The 20,511-nt window shown below is 44.0% G+C and overlaps 1 protein-coding gene across 2 annotated transcripts in view; it reads left to right on the top strand.

Moving 5' to 3' along the window:
* The window catches only part of LOC128887868 (uncharacterized), a 62,247-nt gene that overhangs the window by 28,297 nt on the left and 13,439 nt on the right, over window positions 1–20,511 (top strand). For both annotated transcript variants that reach the window (XM_054144314.1, XM_054144313.1), the window contains exons 3-5: window positions 11,772–12,428; window positions 19,339–19,481; window positions 20,093–20,310. In XM_054144314.1, the coding sequence (XP_054000289.1) occupies window positions 12,399–12,428; window positions 19,339–19,481; window positions 20,093–20,310 (391 nt within the window). In that variant the 5' untranslated portion in view covers window positions 11,772–12,398. The remainder of the gene's footprint in view (window positions 1–11,771; window positions 12,429–19,338; window positions 19,482–20,092; window positions 20,311–20,511) is intronic.

Raw genomic sequence — 20,511 nt, 5'->3', positions numbered from 1 at the left:
CGGAAAAAGATTTATATTTTCTGAACTAATTTATTTTCGACCTAGGACTTTCAATAGTTTTTTGAAGGGAATATAGAGCATCAATTTATTATAAAATTATACAAATGTAATGCACGTCGTTTTTGTTTCTGTGACAAAAGCATCGCGACGTGCGTGGCACGCTTTTCCAGCGCAAGTGGTTAATGCTCGTGGAAAGATCGTGGAACAAAATGTTATTTATATAATTCAATAAATATATATCAAAATTCAAACGTGCCTTTGAATTTTTCTTAAAAATTGCCACGAACTTTCTGGACAACCCAATACATTCGTGGTACGAGGAAGTTTTCCACAAGAGTGGTTGCACCGTACGGTAGCGTAAGCCGCAAAAACGTATTCTGCAGCATTCATAGGACTCGAGCGTGATTGACACTAAACTTTTGTAGTCTTGTAATGCATACTATAAAAAGTAATCATACTCGTTTCGTGAATAGCACTCATAGGCGGCAGTAGTACCGATATGGTTAAATGAATACAGTATTGTCTCGAAATAAGCAATTCGCTATTTCCACCTGTTTGTTTGAAGTCGCCCGGCGTGTTAGAGATCCGAAAAGAATTCGATTTTACTAGTGCTAAAATGAGAAAGCATGTTATGTTCTACCCTTATCCAAAGTACGACACCCGTGCTCGAGCAATTACTTTATAGTTTGCCGCTACACCAACCCTCTGTTTTGTCTACGGGTTCTCCCTCGTCATGCTCGAGAACAAAGTCAAACCGAATAGCATACTTCCCTCGAAATAAGCAACTATCCGGTCCCGACCGAGTTGCTTATTTCGAGACTCTACCACCGATGAATATAATTAGTTCCATTAGTTCTGCGAAAACATTCCTCGCTTGTTTTCCATCCCGAGGATTTACCAATCAATACACGCGCGACCTCGTCCTCTCTCGGAACGATCACGGGATATCGGGACCTCGATCTCGATCCTTCCATCGGCCGAGTTCGTTTTAACCGGCGAGAGTTTTCGAAAATTTCATTTTACACGTGTATTACCCACTGCAATTCGATTTGGCAACGTAACTCCGAAGAAACCGAGTTTACGGGCCATCTCGGACTGTAGAATCCCCTCGATCTCTATTCCCTTAGATCGGCGAAGGGTGGGAAAATTTCACGATACTGGAGACTTAATTCCGAGCTGGAAGGAAGAACGCGTTAAGTTGCTTGCCACGGTTCGAAACGGCGAGAAGAAAACAAGAATGCGCCGAGGCTCGAGTTCTCAAATAATGCGTTTAGTCCCGCTGCCTCGAAAGCTCATTACCGTCCGCGATCGTCTAATCTTGGATAAACGAGCATGAAGAAGGTACTCGTAGCACTTCGAGGTTAAACGTAGGCACGGTTAGGCACGTTCGAGCCGCTACCAGAAGTTTCACTCCGGAGCCTCGTCGATTTTCCTTGCCAGGATTAAACCGACCGTTTAATATCGACTATTGCCTATATACGCGCCATTTATCCACAGTCAATTTTGTTTTAAAGACTTATCGTCTTTACAACTATTTTCGTCTCCTATTAATCCTTCGAACTCGCCATCGACTTACCAGGGACCGTGACGTGGCTTCTTTTTTTTTTACCATAACTCATGCAAATCGGATAAAACACGCGAATTCGACTTACCTTTGATAAACACGAACGAGTACTTCCTTCTTTGGTGAATATTCAAAGACATTATGTTTAGACACATAATCTTCTTTATCTCTTTAACCGTAAACGTCGACCAAAGTATTACTTGACCCGAACGACGAATAAAATTTTTTCGAAAAAAAAAATTCAAATCGAATGCACGAAACGAAATTTTTATTATTTGTTACGATTTCATTTTTCGGGCTGCTATCAGAATAACGGATTTCCGAGGGCAACAACTGTTAAAAACAAGAACGTATTCCGTGCAGTTGTTTGCACAGTTGTTTTTCAGCGTCGTTCGTTGGTCAACAGCCCGACACTGGCACCGAACCTAGAGAATCCGTGTAAATCGGGGGTGAGGGTGTATTTTATTTAATGTTTCGAACCCGTGTGAACAAATCGACGAGTGGAATCGCATATATCGGAGGCTCGGACGTGCTCGCGCAATTTTTCATAAGAATTTCAGAGACACGATCCTGTCTCTACTGATTTATTATTAAACCTCAAAAATGCCCGTTCAATCGAACAAACGTCACGGATGAATCGCTATGTGTACCTAGTATTATTCGTCATCCATCATTCGAATGAAATTATATTCGTCTGTGGTCCGCGGTTTTATCTTCGGTTACTCTGGCAAAAAAAAATATACGATCCAGCTCGGGGACGCGTTGTTACGTCGCCGGACGATTCGAGCTACGAAAATGCAACGGAAAAGTTTCGCTTTTCGCGAGGGGACAGCGTTGGGAACATTTTTTAATTTCGCAGAGCCGTGAAAACAGCAAACACAGATGTTGTTCGATTTGCGAAGCAAACAGAAACCGTGTTTTCGCGCTGGCGTTTTGGAGAGATTAAAGGCTCCTGCCAGTTGTCGGTGTCCCGTGCGATGCGACGCAGCAATTTTCCTTTTTTTTTTTCTCCTCCCCCCTTCCCGAGTTTCCGTGTAAAATGGGTTACCGTGGCCGCGGACGAAGAGGGATCGTTTGAAAGAAGACCGGCGCGAAGCGAGAGCGTTTTCATCCGCGTGCTAAAGCTTCTTCTACGCTTTGTATATGAACGGTACCGTTCGCGCATTAGTCCGGCCGCGCAGAACCGCTATTACACACGTTTATCGTCCTTATTGCATCTTTGTATCGCGTGCAACACGCGAAACCACGCGACGCTTGACCGCCTAACATCTCGGGGCCTGAATCTTCCCGTAATTCGCGAATTTCGCCGACCTTTCCTTTCGCCGACAACCCAAATGCGAAACTCGCATTTGCATTTTATAATCTTTTTATTGACCGAGTAAACGTAGTGGTAATGCAGCTGTTTGTGAGTCGTTTTAACGGTTGTAACGATGTTACGTCGGAATAGTTCATAAAATTTCTTTTCGCCGATAGATTCCATCGTTAATTCCATCTACCGAACGATAGGACGTAAAATATATTCGCAGACATCGTCGGCCACGATTTCTTACGCAATCGCGACTCGTGGAGGAAATACAAACCGAGGTTGTCCTTGGCGAACGCGGTTACCGATGAGAGACGCGGGAAAAACACGCGCTTAATTGAAAATTAAGATAAACGCCGATCCTGCGTCGATGCATCACCTGTTACGTGGCAACAGGCGGCCCTTTGTCGGAGTGAAAAAAGAGGTGTACTTTTTTAACGACCTTCCCACTCGGGTCTGGAACCATGCCCGTGAAATTTAGGACCTTTTTTTCCTCACCTCGCGCAACTCCGGTAATTATCACCCGTGACGTTTTCGATTCGTTTGTTCCACCTCCCAAACTGAATTTAATCGTTTCTCTTTTTCTCGAGAGAGGAACGTGTACACCGTTTTGGCCGCTGGAGGTAGTTTGTTCGACTTTACATGCATCCGGGGAGGGGGGCGGGGGAGGGGGAAATAGCGAGAGGCGGTAAAGATAACTTTTGTCGCAACTCGAGAATCGTTGCGATAAGGTGCGAGGAAGTACCTGTACACTCGAGCGTCGTTTGCTACTTCAGACAAGGATAATCAAGAGGATCTTCGATAGGGAATTTTTATTGGGCTGTTCGGGACGTTTGTTGCGATTGTTGATTGGGGGCGTGAATGCTCCTATAAATAAGCGATACGCGATCAACCATTACGATGATCGGAACTGTCTGGCTAACGCTGTTCGGCATATAAGAATGCAATATTTTTTTTTTTTTTCTCGAATTAACTCTTCGATATGCAACAAGATATGTTTTCAATGAAATAATCCGTCCTCTAGTACGAATTTCTTCTATTAGTTAATTTGGAGTGAAAGAATTACAATTGTATCAGGGGGACCGAAAAGTAATAATGATTTTATCAACATTTATTTATTAAAGAAACCTTAAATACTAATCGACAAAATAATTTCCATCATTTTCTAACACTTTTTGCCAGCGTAAAGACAGTTGTTCGATTCCCTTTTTAAAAAAAGTCCTTCGATTTTTCATTGATCAACTTTTCCAAGTCGAAGACGTCTTCATTACTTCTCGGTCCCCTTAATCACTTTTGCACCGGACGAAAATAAGTAGCCGTTCGCTGGGAGCTGCAATTGTGATATCTTTTTTAATGAAAAATTTCTTACAAATGTTCTAATATGATTATTTTGAAAAAACGTATATTTTTGGTAACTTATTTTATATATAATATGATCGCCGAACAAAAAAAAATGAAAACTAAAAAGTAATAAAAACAACCATAAATGTTCAATTGGACGCACATGTGCGTCATCCGCAGCGAAAGTGTTAATAGTATCTCCTCGTAGATTCTATCGAGTAACAGTTAACGCTAAAAAAACAATATTCCAAGCCAATATTCCAAAATCTTTAGACTGTACAGTTTAGAGTATCTGGCACTCGAAGTATTACAGATACCCTCTCCTATTTTTTAATCATTAAAATGCACCAGACACTGCTTTCTTTCTTTCCGACGCGTCTGTTTACGTTGAGGTGTCGATCCGAAATGCGCGAAAAAATGTCGCGCGTGGCCTTCCGGCCAAATTTTAATGCAATTGCCCCCGACTGTGATCGAAATGGCTCGGCTGGCGCGCGAGCCGCTTCCTTTTTCGCCCGTTACACAGGAACGCCTCGCGAATTCTCGATCGACCGAAAATCTGTTGACGACTCGAAACGGATACACTTGTATCACCGGTGCGGTCGTTGGCGATATAATGGTCATGTGTTTTATGCGAGCAACGTGTGCCGACTGCCGTGCCGTGGAAATCCATCTATTTGCATGCTCGGTCACGCGAGAATTCGCGCGCAATACAAAATACAACCGTTGACCGACCAGAATGCCCCATCGAACGTATTCGCGTCGGATTCTACGTTCGTTGGACCGCGAGCATTTTCCCCGCTCGAGGTAACAAGAAATACGATCGAAAGCAACCGTGCAAGAAACACAATCGCCCGAGTAAATACACGTTAGTTATCTCGCAGGATACGTTATCGCAACGAACAAGAAGAACACGCAGCGGGACTCGTCCTTTCTGGGCTAGGATGACTCGGAGGGTGAAAATCCTTGGATTCGATCCTCTTACAGAGAGGTAACGTCCGTCGATCGCGCTAACGTCCGTTTGGAAGTTTGTTCATCGTTGCGGATTGTCCGTGGCAATGATTTTTTGGTGGAAAGCATTTCTGGTCAGATAGATACTCGATCAAAAAATTCTGAGAAAGTAAATGCGAAAAAGACAATGCGAGCGAGGATACTCGGAATCTCCGTACACCTAGCGTTGGATGTATGAATCCACCGCTTCATAATCTGAATATTCCTCTCTTCCTCTCTTTTCTAACGTAGCTTCCGACGTCAGAGGACCGGTCGTTCGCTTGGAAGTCAAGCAGTTCCTCGTTAATCGACAGGGGAAAATTCAAAAGGGAATCTGTCGTCGGGGAAGCGGCATCAAGAACGGTTACCATGCAAATAGCCAGCCGCTCGTTTCTTCAATCCTCCATTCTCTCGTCGCGGGGAAATGAATTCCGCTGATAGGAGAACAGTGGACGAGCCGGAATTTATTGCTTACTCGGAAGTGGAATAATTTAAATGTAACGCCGCCGATGTTTATATAGGGAACGAGAATTAAATGGCCGGTTGGTTCGCGAGTTAGAAAACGCCTTTGACGTTCGATTCGTTGCGACCGCCGATTTCCACGATTGCCGCGGTTAATTGTTCGATCCTCGAGACCGTAATGAAAACTCGATTCTGCCTATTTATCAAGCGTATCAAACTTTTTCGACGCGAATAAAAGACCACGGCGAAAGTTACCGCGTTCTTCGTTCGTATCGCGTTTCACGATGGAATTGTGCGCCAGAGACGAGGAAAACTCTTATCTGGATGCAAATTTTAATTAACGAATGAACGATAAACACAGCTGGTACTCGTTCGATGGTAGCTCTTTTTTCTGGAATTCCTTTTGCACGGAGATACGAACAAGAAACTACATGTTGACTCTACAACGAGCAATCAACTGATTCGTATCCTAGCATAGTTCCACGTTACCAAAACAATTCCCACGCCAAAAATTCTAGAAACGAATCTACAAATTTTAATTAACGGAGCCAAACAGCTGGTCCTCGAAGATATTAGGTTTGTCCCGAAAGTTTCTTTCGCGAGTTGCGCTCAATTATTTCGTGCGGTCGTGTTTATATAAATAGACAATCTAATTTCATAGATGTTCATGTTGTAACAGTAATGGAGCAAAATGAATCGTGCACGATTTAGTAATGTAACATAAAACATAAACTGTTGTGCATGTATTATTTATTAATAAAGCGAAAGAAACTTTTGGGTCAACCTAACAGATACGAAGAAAGAAAGAAACTCTACCCAGTGCCACGCATTTACTTCACAACGAGCAATCAACTGATTCGTTTCGACATAGTTCCACGAGGATCGAAAGCCTTACTCATAGAACAGAGTCTAGCTAAAATAAAAAGTCCACTCCCATTAAGGAACCAGGCGCGTAGCGACGACTCCGACTCTCGGCAGAAATGTTTGAAAACGAGCCTCGGTGTTTCAGCGGCACTTCCGACGATGCAACCTTCCCACGCAGAAACATTTCTACGCGCGATTCACGCAGAAAAGGACGATTCGCGGAGTTCGGCCACGCGAGAAGCGAACCACGCACCCGTGGAATAAAGCTAGCTGTGTACGGAGAAGGTAGACTCGGCTGAATCGTGTAATCGATAGATAACTCACAGTCTGGCCTGGGTTCTAGTTTCGTCGGGAGACGTTGAAGGGAGAATAATTACTATTGGTCACGAACAACCGGTGCGAGCCTCCGAGAGAAACGAGAGCTCGGATTAATCTTATGCAAAACATCGTGAAGAGACCGAATCGTGAAGCGCGTCCGTCTCCTCATCGGTCTTTTTTTATTTTTTTATTTTATTTCTGTTATTTGTTCGAATTTATCTAACAAACGCGACGATTGAAAACGACCCGGAGCCCGCGGTCGCATTTCCGTGCGTTTTGCTCGCTGGACCTTCGGGGAAAATCGACTCTCAACGTATACCAAACAGCGAATGTTTTTTTTTAACTCGGCGGAAGTCGTAGCTGGAATACATTGCGGCCGGCTCTGCAACCGATCGGGCCAAACTCGATGAACATTTTTCATCGAGAAACGATTCGAAAGCTACCCCCCCATGAAAAATTCATCAAACTCGATACAAATTTATTTATTCGGCGATTCCACGGTTAACCCTTGGACTCTCCTTGCGAAATTCGGAGTGGGTCAGAATGGACGTGCTTCCATGGACCTAGCGTTACAAAAACCTATTCACGGCACGACATTTTAATTTGATTTAAATAGCTTCACTTGAACCCGCGATCCGTGCATCTGACTTCAAAATACCCAGTGAAATCCTATTAACTCCTTCAGTAATCGCTACAATATTACAAGATGGAAGAAATAACACATTTTTTTTTTTTATGAACGAATTTTATTTACTGAACATATATATATACCTCATAAAAGTCATTTCGGGCTCAAAATGGGACCGAAAGTTGATATCTACTGATTAATTTTTGTAACATTAATCCTGATACAAATATGTGAAAATAAAATTGGAACAAGTCGCGTACACTGTACAAAAATTTACACAGGGTTGCCCGCATCCGTAATCTGCGCTTCTACATACCATAAATCGTATTTATCGTATTATACAATCGTATTTTCACACGAATATATTCAGGAGTGGTCTTTTCTGCAGGCAAAGAAAATTTCACCACTCGGGCGTGGTCCTTAAGCGGTTAACTAATATCAATTCATCAACTTTCGTGTTTATTTGTCCTCAATTAAATTCTTCCCGCGCTCTGCGATTGGCTCGAAAGTCATCGAACGATTACGTCGCCACCGTGCCACGACCGCGATAAATGTTTTTCTCCTGGAAGACGAAATGCTTTACGAGCGAGGCGGAGTCAGGCCGAGAGAAGGAAACAGAGAGAGACGAACGGAAGCGCTTTTATTCTTCTCGAATAAAAGGACAGCGTTCCGGGCGAGAGGATCGATCTTGTTCGGGATGCTGTATCGAGATTCAAGCTGGATAGACGTGTCCTTCTCGTCGGACGGATGAAACAAAGTGCATCGCGCACGCTTTCGATGGAACGTTTCAGTGTATTCCGCGCGCTTTCTTCCTGTCTGCGAGAAAAATAGGACGCAAATTGGAACGAGGCTACTTACCTCGCATAATTTCACGCCAGAGGGATACGCGTATGCATACGGATGAACGTCGCCTGTCTATGGGGAAAAGAAATTGCTTCTGACGCAAAGCTGTACTCGTCCAATAATTATCGGTGGTTATACTGAACTGAACACTTTATGAAACACTTTAACTAACACTTTACGAAATAATTAGTCGGTAATTGGTTCGAATTTGTCTAAAAAGTACAGGTTTTTATTTATTTTAACCTTTTGTAAGACGAGTTTTGAATCGATTTTGACATGCAAATATTGTCTCACTTTAATATTGTATACATTTTATTTCTGAAAGTATTGCTTGTATTTTACGTTGATGTGAAAACAAGGGTACACATACAATACTAATCTCAATATCGATTTTGACACGCAAATATTCTGTTTCATTTTAATATTGTATACATTTTATTTCTGAAAGTATTGCTTGTATTTTACGTTGCTGTGAAAACAAGGGTACACATATAATACTAATCTCAATATCGATTTTGACAGGCAAATATTCTGTTTCATTTTAATATTGTATACATTTTATTTCTGAAAGTATTGCTTGTATTTTACGTTGCTGTGAAAACAAGGGTACACATACAATACTAATCTCAATATCAATTCCTCTGTCTGAAGCTTGCCTATCGGCAATTTTCTCCTGAAATCGCCTCTCGAAGTTCGCGAACAAACAGAGAATTCATGAATTCTGCCTGTGAAAAGTTTTACGACGAATCGCTCGCGCCCGACGGCTTACGCGTATTCTTTTGAACGGGTAAGCATTCCTCGAGGTCGCAGGGTAGAACGATACGCGAGCGAGGTATCAAAGAGACCGTTCTCCGTTTCCTGAAATCCCCAAGAACGCCCGGCAGCGTCGTCGAAACGCGATGGAAGAGAATTACGCGGATAAAAGTGAATGAATTCGAGAACGAGCAACTCGCGGAGGTCCGTTAGATTAAATACGGAAACTTTCTGTTAGAGAAATACGCTTCGCTCGTTCGATACTAATTTTCCCTTCGACGTTTCTCCGCTCTTTCGCGTAATCTACTTACTGGAATGCCTCCCCTTCCCGTCGACAGATTCTTCAAGATAATATCCTCTCGAACAATTATATTTCGGAGGGTGAGCATCTTGAAATTTACATTTTCTTTTTTGTTATTGCCTGGAAGTAATGGAAACAGACGAATATTTTTGTGAGAGCTAACTAGAGCTGAAGATCCAGATCGCCACGTTTGCGAAACGAGCTGGACTCAGGCGTGACTATCTTACGCGGCCATGAATAACAAAAATTACAAGGAATAATATTAAAAGGATATAGCCGGTTTTGGGGATCGAAAGTGCCCTCGGACCGATTTCGATTTGCGATTATGTATATTCGATAGGTTATCAAGAAAGACTAATCTGTGTCAAGTTTCAAGTTCCTATCTCGACTGGTGGGGAAGTAAACAAGAAAATACAAAAATCACGTTTTTGACTAATTTCTCTCGTTGTATTGCAGGAACAAATTAAAAAAAAAAAAAAATCAGAGATACGTATTCCAGAATTTTTTCCGGATTTTTCTGCCGGTTTTGCATCGAAGAAATTTTAGAACTACGATTATATAATTACAGGAAGTGTATATTATTGTTATTATTATCCTCAATTTTTTTTCATAATTTTGGGTGTGGTGCGCCGTAGTTGGAAAAATCAGAAACCGATTTTTTTTTTGTTCTGTATACTTTTTATATACATAATTAAATACATAATTCTTAATAGTTTTGACTTGGGCACATTTGACCCTCGAAATCGGCTATACCCTTTACTAAATTTACCCAAATTTAACGCCACGAATAAATCGTTACAATTTGTCCCTAAATCCAAGATTCTCGTATCGTATTTGCCCGGGGTCGCAAAATAACGAAACCACCCGGGGAAAAAAAGTTTCCATCCGCGGTGAAAAGCAATTAGAAACGTCCTCGTATAAATTGGAGTCCTCGAAGCATCTGAGTTCCGCGCGCGATCACAATGCCTCGTCGAGGAATCAATCCATCGAATCCATCGAGAACGAAAACAAAGAACGAAGAGATCCCGGAGCAATCGGACAGCCTGGGCACATTCGTATCGGAAGCCAACAATCAAAGAGAAGCGCCGCTCTTCGCGTTTAATCCTCTTCCGGCCTGGCAGCGCTATCGACGCGTACGTTATCGCACTAATTGACTGTCGCTTTAGCCGGAAAGGAATTTGAAAGCTCGCAAGCCCACATGAAAGTCCGCGAAAATAATCCCCCGCCGGCTGCCCGCTCGCATTGATACATTTTTATGAGCTCCGAAAGGAATAAACGATCGGGCCGATTCACGTTTGACGATTTACCGCCAAGCTTTTCGCCGATTCCCGCTTTTGTCGCTCCGAAGCTAAAACGCATTCCAGTTGGACACTAGGGATTATGGGAGAACGTCAGCTGCAAGATCGAACAAGAATGACGTTTCTCGAGAATTTTGTCCAATGATACGAAGTACTTGATGTAAACGTCTTATACGCGTGTTAAAAGTACATACCTTTAAACGATACTTCTGCCAATTTTCTTTGGAAAATGTTGATTCGCGTACCAAGCTACCAGAATTCCCTATTCGGGGGTGAGTTTCTGGGGCTTCCAGTGGTCAGGAATATAATTACAATTCTTTAAGTATCAATTCCCTTAAAAAAAAAAAAACTTCCTAAAAATAGAAATTCCTGTAAATAGATGTAAAATAAAAAAAAAACTTTCGGATCCTCGCGAGTGGTGTTGCTCTTACCAGAGGTCATCGTACGTGGTCAACGACTCAACTGACCACAGTAATCAACGTAGGGTCAATTGGCCTGTCAAGGTCACCGTGACAGTCCATCCCCACTGTATCGTTTAGTCGATCCAGTCCCCTCCTCTCTTCTCCCACCTTCTATCTGCACCACGTGCTCGGCGTAAAAGTAAAAGTAAAAGCAAACGTCTAACTTCGTTTACATTCGCACACGCGACCTTCGCGAATCGTTCTTTTTCCGACCGTGGGTGAATCACGCCGTAAAATCCCGCGGTGATAACCGGCGACGATCTTGATACACAAAGTAGACCGGATAAACAGTGCGGTATACGTATTCTAGTGGGCTCGTTTGCCGCGCTCGAATCATGCGAGCAAGCTGATACTGTTTACCTTAAGAAGACGTTTGACAAGGTCGACTACTACTCGATATTAATTTCAACACTTACGACGAGTACCGTGGAAACGTGGTTTTCTGGTTGACGAGGTGAAAAATCCTGAGACAGGGTCTGGGACACTTATGTACCTGTGTACCTTTGTACCACTTGTGTACCTTTCGATACCTTCGCCGACTATTATTAAAGTTCTATTCCGAATTACTACGAGGTAACAAGAAACTTGACAGTCCCGACTGGAAGCTGTAGGCCGATCAAATTAATTTCGTGTCGTTTTCCATTCCAGATGATAACGGTGCAGCAGGAATTGGCGTCGAATTGGTAGTGGGCCTCGCCCGTGTCCTGGCTGAGACCACCCGGAGGGAACGAGAGGGAAGCAGGATAAAACCCGGAGTCAGTCTGGAGAAGGGAAGAGGAACGGAGACCGGTAGAGATAAAGCGGTAGAAAGGGGGGCGAAGAAAAATAGGCAACGGGAAGGGGAAGGGAAAGAGAGAAAAGGAAGACGGAAGCGAAAGGGAAAAGATTGGAGGGACAAGAACGAGGAGGCTGAGGGCAGAGTAAAGAAGAGAGGGAGGCTGGTCTCGTAGGAGGGCATCGTCTAGAGATCTTCCCAGTAAATTCGGAATCGAAACCTCGAGGCTGCGAAGGTCGCTGATGTCCGCTACGAGCCCTGCCCCTACCCCTGCCACCTCGCCGTCGCCCGAACAGAACGGAACCGGAACACCCTTGGCCCCGTCGACGCCTGGGAAGCTTGCTTCGTTAACCGGCACCCTAGGCCTCGATCCAAGAAGAAGGGACAAGTATTCCTGGGATATTCTGTACGAGTCTCGTCGGCCACCACGCGCTCTCTCGCTAGGAACATCTTTAGTGACACTGCTGCTGTACCGCCGATCAGCTCGACCACCCCTCTGAATGTCTTCGCACATACAAAAGTCGTGCGTGGTAAGAACACAGGTTTCGCTACCCCTATTCTCCACACTTGGACGAATCAAATCTCGGTCCACCCCCGTCGAAGCAAACTCACGGCGCGATTGTATTTCCGCTCGAACAAGAAACGAGCTTCGTCTGACGAATGCCTTCGTAACTTTCCTGAGTTACTGTCGCTGGAAGGGATCTTGTGAGGTCGTAAAGTCGGTCGGACACCGATCTTTACAACTTGAGTTGACCGCAATTAGTAATCACCTTTTTAGGCAAGGACAGAGCTAGACTTTTCATTCAGGGCCGTATGGTATCAGAGTTTAGGATGTTCATATTTCAATCACTTTTTTCTTCTTATGTATGTTCACACATAATTCTGTTTGCCGACTTATTGAAAATACTGCGGTAGGTAGGAACTTAGTTGACCAATCATCGTCAAGAGTTTTCGGTTTTTCCAAATTGGGAAAACCCGGGTAGCAAACATCAAGTCTTGGGCATGTATACTTCAGAGCCGCGACACCTCTGTCGTCCTACGGATCAGTTACCTGGCCCAATAAAGCAATAACTACTGTGTCGGTTTTCGACCTCACAAGATCTCTTCCAGCGACAGTACGTGTACCGACCTCGTGAGGAATTAGACGGGTGATCTTACCGCTTCTCTCACTTTAAGACGTGTCTCCACGATCGATGCGCGCTAGTGTTCGGTTAACCGTTTAAAAGCGACTTTTTGGACGTACAATTTCAATTTTACTTGTATCAGAATACAGCTAATTGTTAATTGAAATAATACGTTCAGTCTTGAATGTTCGTAGACGTTTTTGGTTGTATAGAAATTTATTATAAAAATGGACTGGATCTGATTCCGTAGAAAAATGCCTCGAACGCAAAGGGTTAAACGTGAAAATTTCATTGTGGATAAGCGAGGACAAATTGTCCTTGCCGGAGGGATGTAGAAGTCGAGAGGGAGAGAAACCAAAAATTGTTTGGCGAAGATCAGGCAAGATTTCTGCGATGGTCACTGCGACTTCTGATTTATGGTTCCTCGGGTACGTCCCTAAAACTTCAGGGACTGAAACTTCGCACTTTTCGAAGACGTGCTTGAAAGTATTCAACTCGCGATTGTGTCGAGTGTTCCACGGGTACGAGTCTAGTGACCAAAGGTGGACAACCTTTTTATCTGGATAAGAATTTCTAAAATTTGAATCATAGAATGAATTCGAACGAATATGGGCTATTCGTCTACTGTTGTTCTTCTTGTTTGGATCAAAGTTTGCCCAGCTCCGACGGAGCATTCAGTACCACAACATCAGCGCGAGGTTCTAAGGCTCGCTTCGTTAGATCTGTCGGAACAAAAGGGGGGAAATCGATGGCTAAAGCTCGGGTAAACATTTGAATTGGTGGATGACGGGCCAGCGAAATGCGATTTAATATCGAAAGGAAATTGACAGAATTTTCCCGAAACGCTGACACGCCGCGTAGAGAATCGCATTATTGAAACGTTGGAATTTAAGAGTTAATATCGGAAATCCTTCACGCGTTACGTATCGAATTTCAGCGTTGGCTGTGTCGGAGAGTATATCCGACACGGGGTCGCGATCTTTTCCTGTACTCTCGAAATTAATATCTGGCTTTACCAGTCAAAAAGCGGCGAGGCAATTATTCAAACAGCATCGAGCAAGGTTTATCAAATGTATTTGTAGTATCATGTATATTCTCAGTTCAATGATAAACAGCGTATGGAACAGAAGAGTAGTACAGGTTCTACTAGGCGCGTGACAAAATTTTGCGTCACTTCATATCTATTCTAAACATTTTTTATTCCTATTTTTTTATTTCCGTTCAGTCGATTACATTATCTTGTCCTCGTGTATTACGCTAATCGTATTACGGCAACATAAAAAACGAGCAATGCCTGCTCCGCTGTTTTCCCGTTTGTCGATCCCCAATCCAGCGGTGCAGCCGTCAGGGAAGACGCGTCGCGTCGGTTCGAATCGAGATTCAATTTTCGATAGAGAGAGCCAGATGGTGTTTCGTCTGAAAAGCTGACTCTCGCCCCGATACGGCTGGAAACGAATTAATGTTTCAATTCGACCGAAGAAACGGGCGAGAAATTTTATCGTCGTGAGGCGTAAAATTACGAACGAGATACTGCGACGGTAACGCGAACAGATAAAGAAGCGAATGGAGAAAACGTAGAGGGGTGGAGAAAGCCGCGTAGGTTTCCGCGCGAGGGTAGCTAACGGAGCACGGAAGTTGCAAATGGGGAAAGTTACGCAAAAGTAAGATCCCGAGAGGGAGGGGAGGGACAGAGAGTTTCGTGTAAGTAACCGATGGTCGAGCTTTCAAAAAGCATCCTTTCAAAATTAACTCCATTGCAATTGGAAAGTTCTTCCTCTCCCCGGGCGCAGGGGGTTGAATTTTTCTAGCGACTTCCTTTATCGGTGAAAATTCCGTCGGTTGTTTACCAGCCTTTTTAACGCCGCACTTTGTTCTTCTTTGTGCTTCGGGAGGGTAATTGATTCCGTAAAGAAGTAAAAGCGTCCCGAGGCAAGGTCGCTCAAATAGCCACGGTGTTTTTATCGATGCAGATTTAATTACTCGTTTAAATGGCCAAACGATCGATGCTTCGGCTCCCAAAGGAGATTCAGCAAACTCGAAAATTCCAATCAGTCGGAACTTTGCGAAAGCGTAGTTGGACCAACGTTGGAGTGGAAATGTCCAACAAAGTTGCGAGTCTCCATACTATCGAGTGCAATTCAAAGTTTTATGGTTTTTAATATCTTACAGTGTGGGGTAGGATGTCTTTTCTGAGGTTTTCTTTTTCGAGAGCTCGTTTGGTTCTACCGGTTATTTTCATGAAAACGCAAGGCATGCAAGGACGAAATAACCCGGCGAAAAGATTTCATTTTTTTTTTTTTTATCGAACACGTGATCTTTTTCGATCCGGCGAGAGGCGTTCCGTTTTTCTTGCTCCCCTGTTATGGCAATTAACCCGTAACCAACGTTCGACCAGAAAAAGTTTCGTCTTGCTTCATTTCCGCGCAATCCTTTTTCATCGAATAATAACCGTTCGCTTCGGATTTAAATACATGCATTCCATCTTCTATAACGTCGAGTTACGTTCACGTCGAGCTCGACATTTATTGCGCGTCCAAATCATCCGTTTGACCTATATACGAAAATCTGAGAGCGCGCATACAGTCTCTCGGATTTGACAATGAACAGATTAAATTTGACGAATGGAACCTACAGTTATTCGTCGATTTCCGAACTCGATCTTTTTTTTTCTCTCGTCAGATCCATTTATCGAAAATCGAAAAATGTTGTATCCTATTAACCAGTCGCATTCGCTGCCCGACGATGGAATATTTATTTACAATAGAACGTATATAAAAATAAACGAAATTCCACATTGTTCTCTGGCGCTCCAATCCTTTCCATTCGAGGGATGGGAGAGACTACTATTTTTAAAAGTTAATTCAATTCCGAATGGACGTTCTATTTGTCGCTCCGGGCCATTCTTGGAAGGCTAGATGAGTGGATAGGGGCGGGCGGAGTCCCAGTTACAATTTAGAACAGTTTTTGAAACGCGCAACGTCTACGAGGCCTCCTGCTGCCTTCGTCCTGTATGCAGGCTCTGTTGCACACGAGTCCCTCGTTCCGAAGGAACTCACTCGTATATCACCGGAGGCCTTTTTCCGCTGTGTGCGGGTTTACGACGCATCAATTATCATTGAGAGCCGTACAGCTGGACTCTTTTCCATAGAAAGCTGGCTAACATTTTCCAGTCGTACCCGAGTCCTTGAGAAGCGCACAGAAAACAGAACCTGATGTCTTTCGAAAAAGTGCCACTGTTCCGGTTGAAAATCTGTGAGTAAAATCTAAACGAGTAACGAGTAAAAAAGTATCGAGTAACAGTCTCATTTATCCTAAATATTATCTCGAATACTATCACAAGATGTTGCAAACATACAGTATTTTAGTAGACTACTGTGTATCTACAGCGAACAAGAATCCCTCGGGACTCGACTTAAAAGCACTCGAAAAACTTTAAACTGTTCCGACTACCTCACTTTGCTTCCCAAACTATCAACTGCGAACGAATGTTGGCTTGGTTGCTAAGTAAACGATCTGAAACACCAATTAGAGTCCCTCCGAGGCCCACGTGTTCAAATACATTATGCATCGGGTTTGTCAAACCCGAGGCGCAATTTTGAAAATCAACTTTTCATCGTTAGTCGCGAGTGACCCTTGGCAAGAACGAATGCCGGAGTGTTCTACGAGAGCGTCGAATCTTTGAGGGTGGCCGGTTCTCGGGATCCATGGATCAGTTAACGAGGAACGCGCGCGGATCGGTGGATTCTCGTCGCGTTATTCGGAGCTACCGTGTGTCGCATAGGCAAATACCTGAACGGAGGGGCAGAGTTTGCAGGAAATTTGTGGGCGTTGTACTCGGTTGGTTCTCGAGCACGCGTCGCTGAGAATACCGCCGATGGTATTCTGCGACCCGGTCATTGAATGCGCGTTCACCTTCGTCACCCTCTCGCAGGACAAATGAAACCCCTCCACAATTTGCCTCTCTTATTTTCAAGTCCCGCTTGCTTTGCGCGCTCATCTCTCCTTTGCGAAGAGTCCGCGACGCGCGCTGCTAATTAAATGTTATCCTCTAAAAGGGGATAGAGGAACGAACGGGTAAGCCAACAGTTGTTTATATTCCTTGATATTAATGCGGTCTCCTTTGTTTGACTGTTATAATTCGAGCAATCGAGTACAAACGACGAACGGATAGATAGCTCTGTCTCTGCTAAATGATAATTGAAATTCTAATTATCAAATGAAATTACGTTATACGCAGAGCATAAGATTGTCGTCCGTTGCGAAAAGGATCTAAACGTTGATGTAAAATACGTTGATACTCGATTCCATTTTCCCGCGCGAAGACAATTTATTTTCTGACGGACGATTTCCCTCGAGAGTTAGTTGTTTCGAAATTGCAATAGCTACGAACAAATTTGATCGTCTTGCAGGTTTGTTAATACGTTTGTCGTCGCGAAGAGTGGATACAATCGCGATGAAAGCTTTATCGAGAAAGAAAAATTACTCTCCAACGGACGAGCTTTGATTCGCAATTCCCTGACCGTCAATCATCGATCGTTGATCATTGGATCCATTAAAAAGAGGATTTCGTTTGATGGTTTCTCATATAGAACGAAACGTTTCCATTTTGTTTGCCCAATATTCGCGGTTTGATAGGAAGAGACCGTTATCGTTTTCCTAGCTTTTACGCGTGTTCCTCTCGTGGAAATTGTCCAACGAGGGCTAATTTCCCATCGCCATAGTTAGCAATTACGCCCTGTGTCCGGAATCAGATTCCTTTACAAAGCTCGCAGACCGCTAGATGCCTTCGATTTTTATCGATTCAAAAAATTTCACACTTTTTCCAAATAATAATACCAGAGACGATATACACAACGAAATTCAATAAAATAATTTATACGTTGAGTTGGTACAGCAAGGATCTCCGAAAAATAGAGATTAGCAGAATTTTATTCTGTCATTCAGGTTTTAATATTTATCAAATAAATGGTTTATTTGCTTTCGTCGCTCGTATTTACACTCGTTCGACTTCGAGCATAACGCGTAATTGAGAGTAAAATTTGTATCTTCTTTTCAACTGTCATTTACCAATGATCTAGATGAGAATTGGGACAAACCGCGATTCGAGAATTCTGGATACGTGTTAGAGCGAACCGAAACGGTCGGAGGTGCGATTCCGCCGAATCCGTGCAAAACGACAAGCTTTAGTCAAAGCTAATTAATGGCCGAACTTCCGCGAAACTTTGCTATTAAGCATTTTGCTGGCCAGCCGGAACCGGCGTTAGCTACAGGAAATGTTTTCCTCCTCTACTTCGATATTACGGTTCAGCTTTATCGGACTACTTTTCCGAACTTTTCTCGACGAAGATCTCTCTCGCTAGCCGTTACCCCGGAAACGATTTCCCCCGTTATCCTTCTTCCTTTGCGATTCCCTTCTGGCAAACTCCCATCGGTTAGTTCCTCTAGTTTCCAGGGCAAGAGCACGATTTTCCAAACTCGTTTGTTACTCAACATCCACATCGTGTCATTCTGTTATTTAGGAACAAAGAAATCGGCCACTTTTCGAGCTCTTTCCAAAGCGAAACTCGTGAAACATTGTTACGACTTTTATTTGATCCTTCGGAGCAGGAATTATTTATCGGGTATTCGAGTTGTGCCGTGATTCAATCTGCAGAGGTATTGTTAACTTAGAAATTTCAAGGTACAACGGAATCTCGTTTATGGGAATGAAATCGTGCTCAGCCTTGAATATACGAACTTGTAACTAAACCCAGGACTCTCCAGCCCTCTGCAGCTAAGACTCCAGCACTCTCCAGCTCTCTGTAGTCAAGCTCAGAACCTTCAACCCTCTATACCTAAGACTCTAGTACTCTCTAGCCCTGTATAGCCACGCTCAGGTACCTCTAGCTCTCCGTACCTAAGACACCAGTACTCTCCAGCTCTCTGTAGCTCAGCTCAGGATCTCCAGGCCTCCATACCTAAGACTCCAGTACTCTCTAGCCCTCTATAGTCAAGCTCAGAACCTTCAACCCTCTATACCTAAGACTCTAGTACTCTCTAGCCCTGTATAGCCACGCTCAGAACCTCCAGCCCTCCGTACCTAAGACTCCAGTACTCTCCAACTCTCTATAGCCATGCTCAATATCATCTAGCACCTCGTATCTTCCATTACCTAACTCCATGGTCGATCGTGAAGGTACCTATTGGACCTCTGTTATCCCAACTACTCCGTTATCCGCCTTACTACGAACTGCCTTCTCCCCAGACCTCTTCCATATAACCGATGTTCTCTTATATTTACGTTTAACCGATTGTTCGCCGATTCGCGTGGTTGCAGGGGCTTGAAGCGACACTGAGTGACAGCAAAAAGAAGTACGGTGACAAGGTGAATGCACTTCTGTCCGCCTGGGAGCATGTCGCCAATCTCATTCCTGGGGCAACGCCAGAGGCCACCCAGGCTCTCATAGAATGGGTTCACAAGTGAGTATCCCCCGTCGATCGCGTCCTTCCTTTCCTGTATCATCGAACAACCATCGCAATTATCGTTCTATCCTCAATTCGCCCCTTCCGCCGTTTCCTCTTGTTATTCTTCGGCACTGAAATAACGACGCGCGGAGATTCGTTTCGGCGTTCCTTTAGCCGCGAGTAGAGGAAGAGGAACGGGCGTTCTCGCGATGAAAAGCACTTATCGCCCGCAGCGGCCTCGCGGAACGATCATTTCGCGACACTGGAACAGAAGCGTGTCCGTTGATAAAACAGAGAGAAAAAAAATGAAACGGCGACGAATGGCGACGGACGTCGACAAACAGCGCGTCGTTTCGGTTTCCTTTTTCCAGCCTGCTCGCGTTCAAGGATCGTCGAGTTTTCTTTTTCTCTCGAACATCAAAGACGTGGTACTTGTTTCGAGCTTTCTGTGGTATTTGAAGAGATTAGGAAACCCTGTCTTCGCTTTTTCGTAACGGTGATCGAATTTCGAGAGAAAAAGTATGCTTCTCTGTAAACCGATCGCGATTTCCTTCCGATCCTTCGATGGTGTCAACTCCGTGAATGTTTCAGTGAATAAGGGGGAATGTTTAATCGGTTTGTTACAGCCACACATTGAAATTGGTACTGCGCGGGGAGTGGCCGTCGTTGGCACCCGCGACGAAGACGCACCTCAGCGTAACTCTGCAGAGGTGTGCGTCTCACCTGGTGCAACACCCCGCTGCACCCAGGTGTACTGCCCTGATAGGTCTGGTACACAATCCATGGGCACGTCCCGCTCTCGACAGTATACTTAACGGCCAACCGGATTCCGAACATGAAGAGGGTATGCCGCATGGAATCTCCTTCCTCTTGCCCACTTATCACGCTCTCGGCGTCTCGAGCATTGCCGCCTGAAGCTTCCGGGTCTAATAATAATAAATGCAGAGATATCTGTTTGTTTTCGCGTCACCGATGGAAGGAATGCGCGGTTAATCACCAATTACAGGAAGCCTTCGTTAGATAACGCTTATCTTTTTAAACTGTT

The sequence above is a fragment of the Hylaeus anthracinus genome, unplaced genomic scaffold, assembly GCF_026225885.1.
Source record: "Hylaeus anthracinus isolate JK02 unplaced genomic scaffold, UHH_iyHylAnth1.0_haploid 11989, whole genome shotgun sequence".
In the NCBI taxonomy this organism is placed as follows: Eukaryota; Metazoa; Arthropoda; class Insecta; order Hymenoptera; family Colletidae; genus Hylaeus; species Hylaeus anthracinus.
The sequence above is the reverse complement of the archived record's forward strand: the minus strand, read 5'-3'. Positions and strand labels throughout refer to the sequence as shown.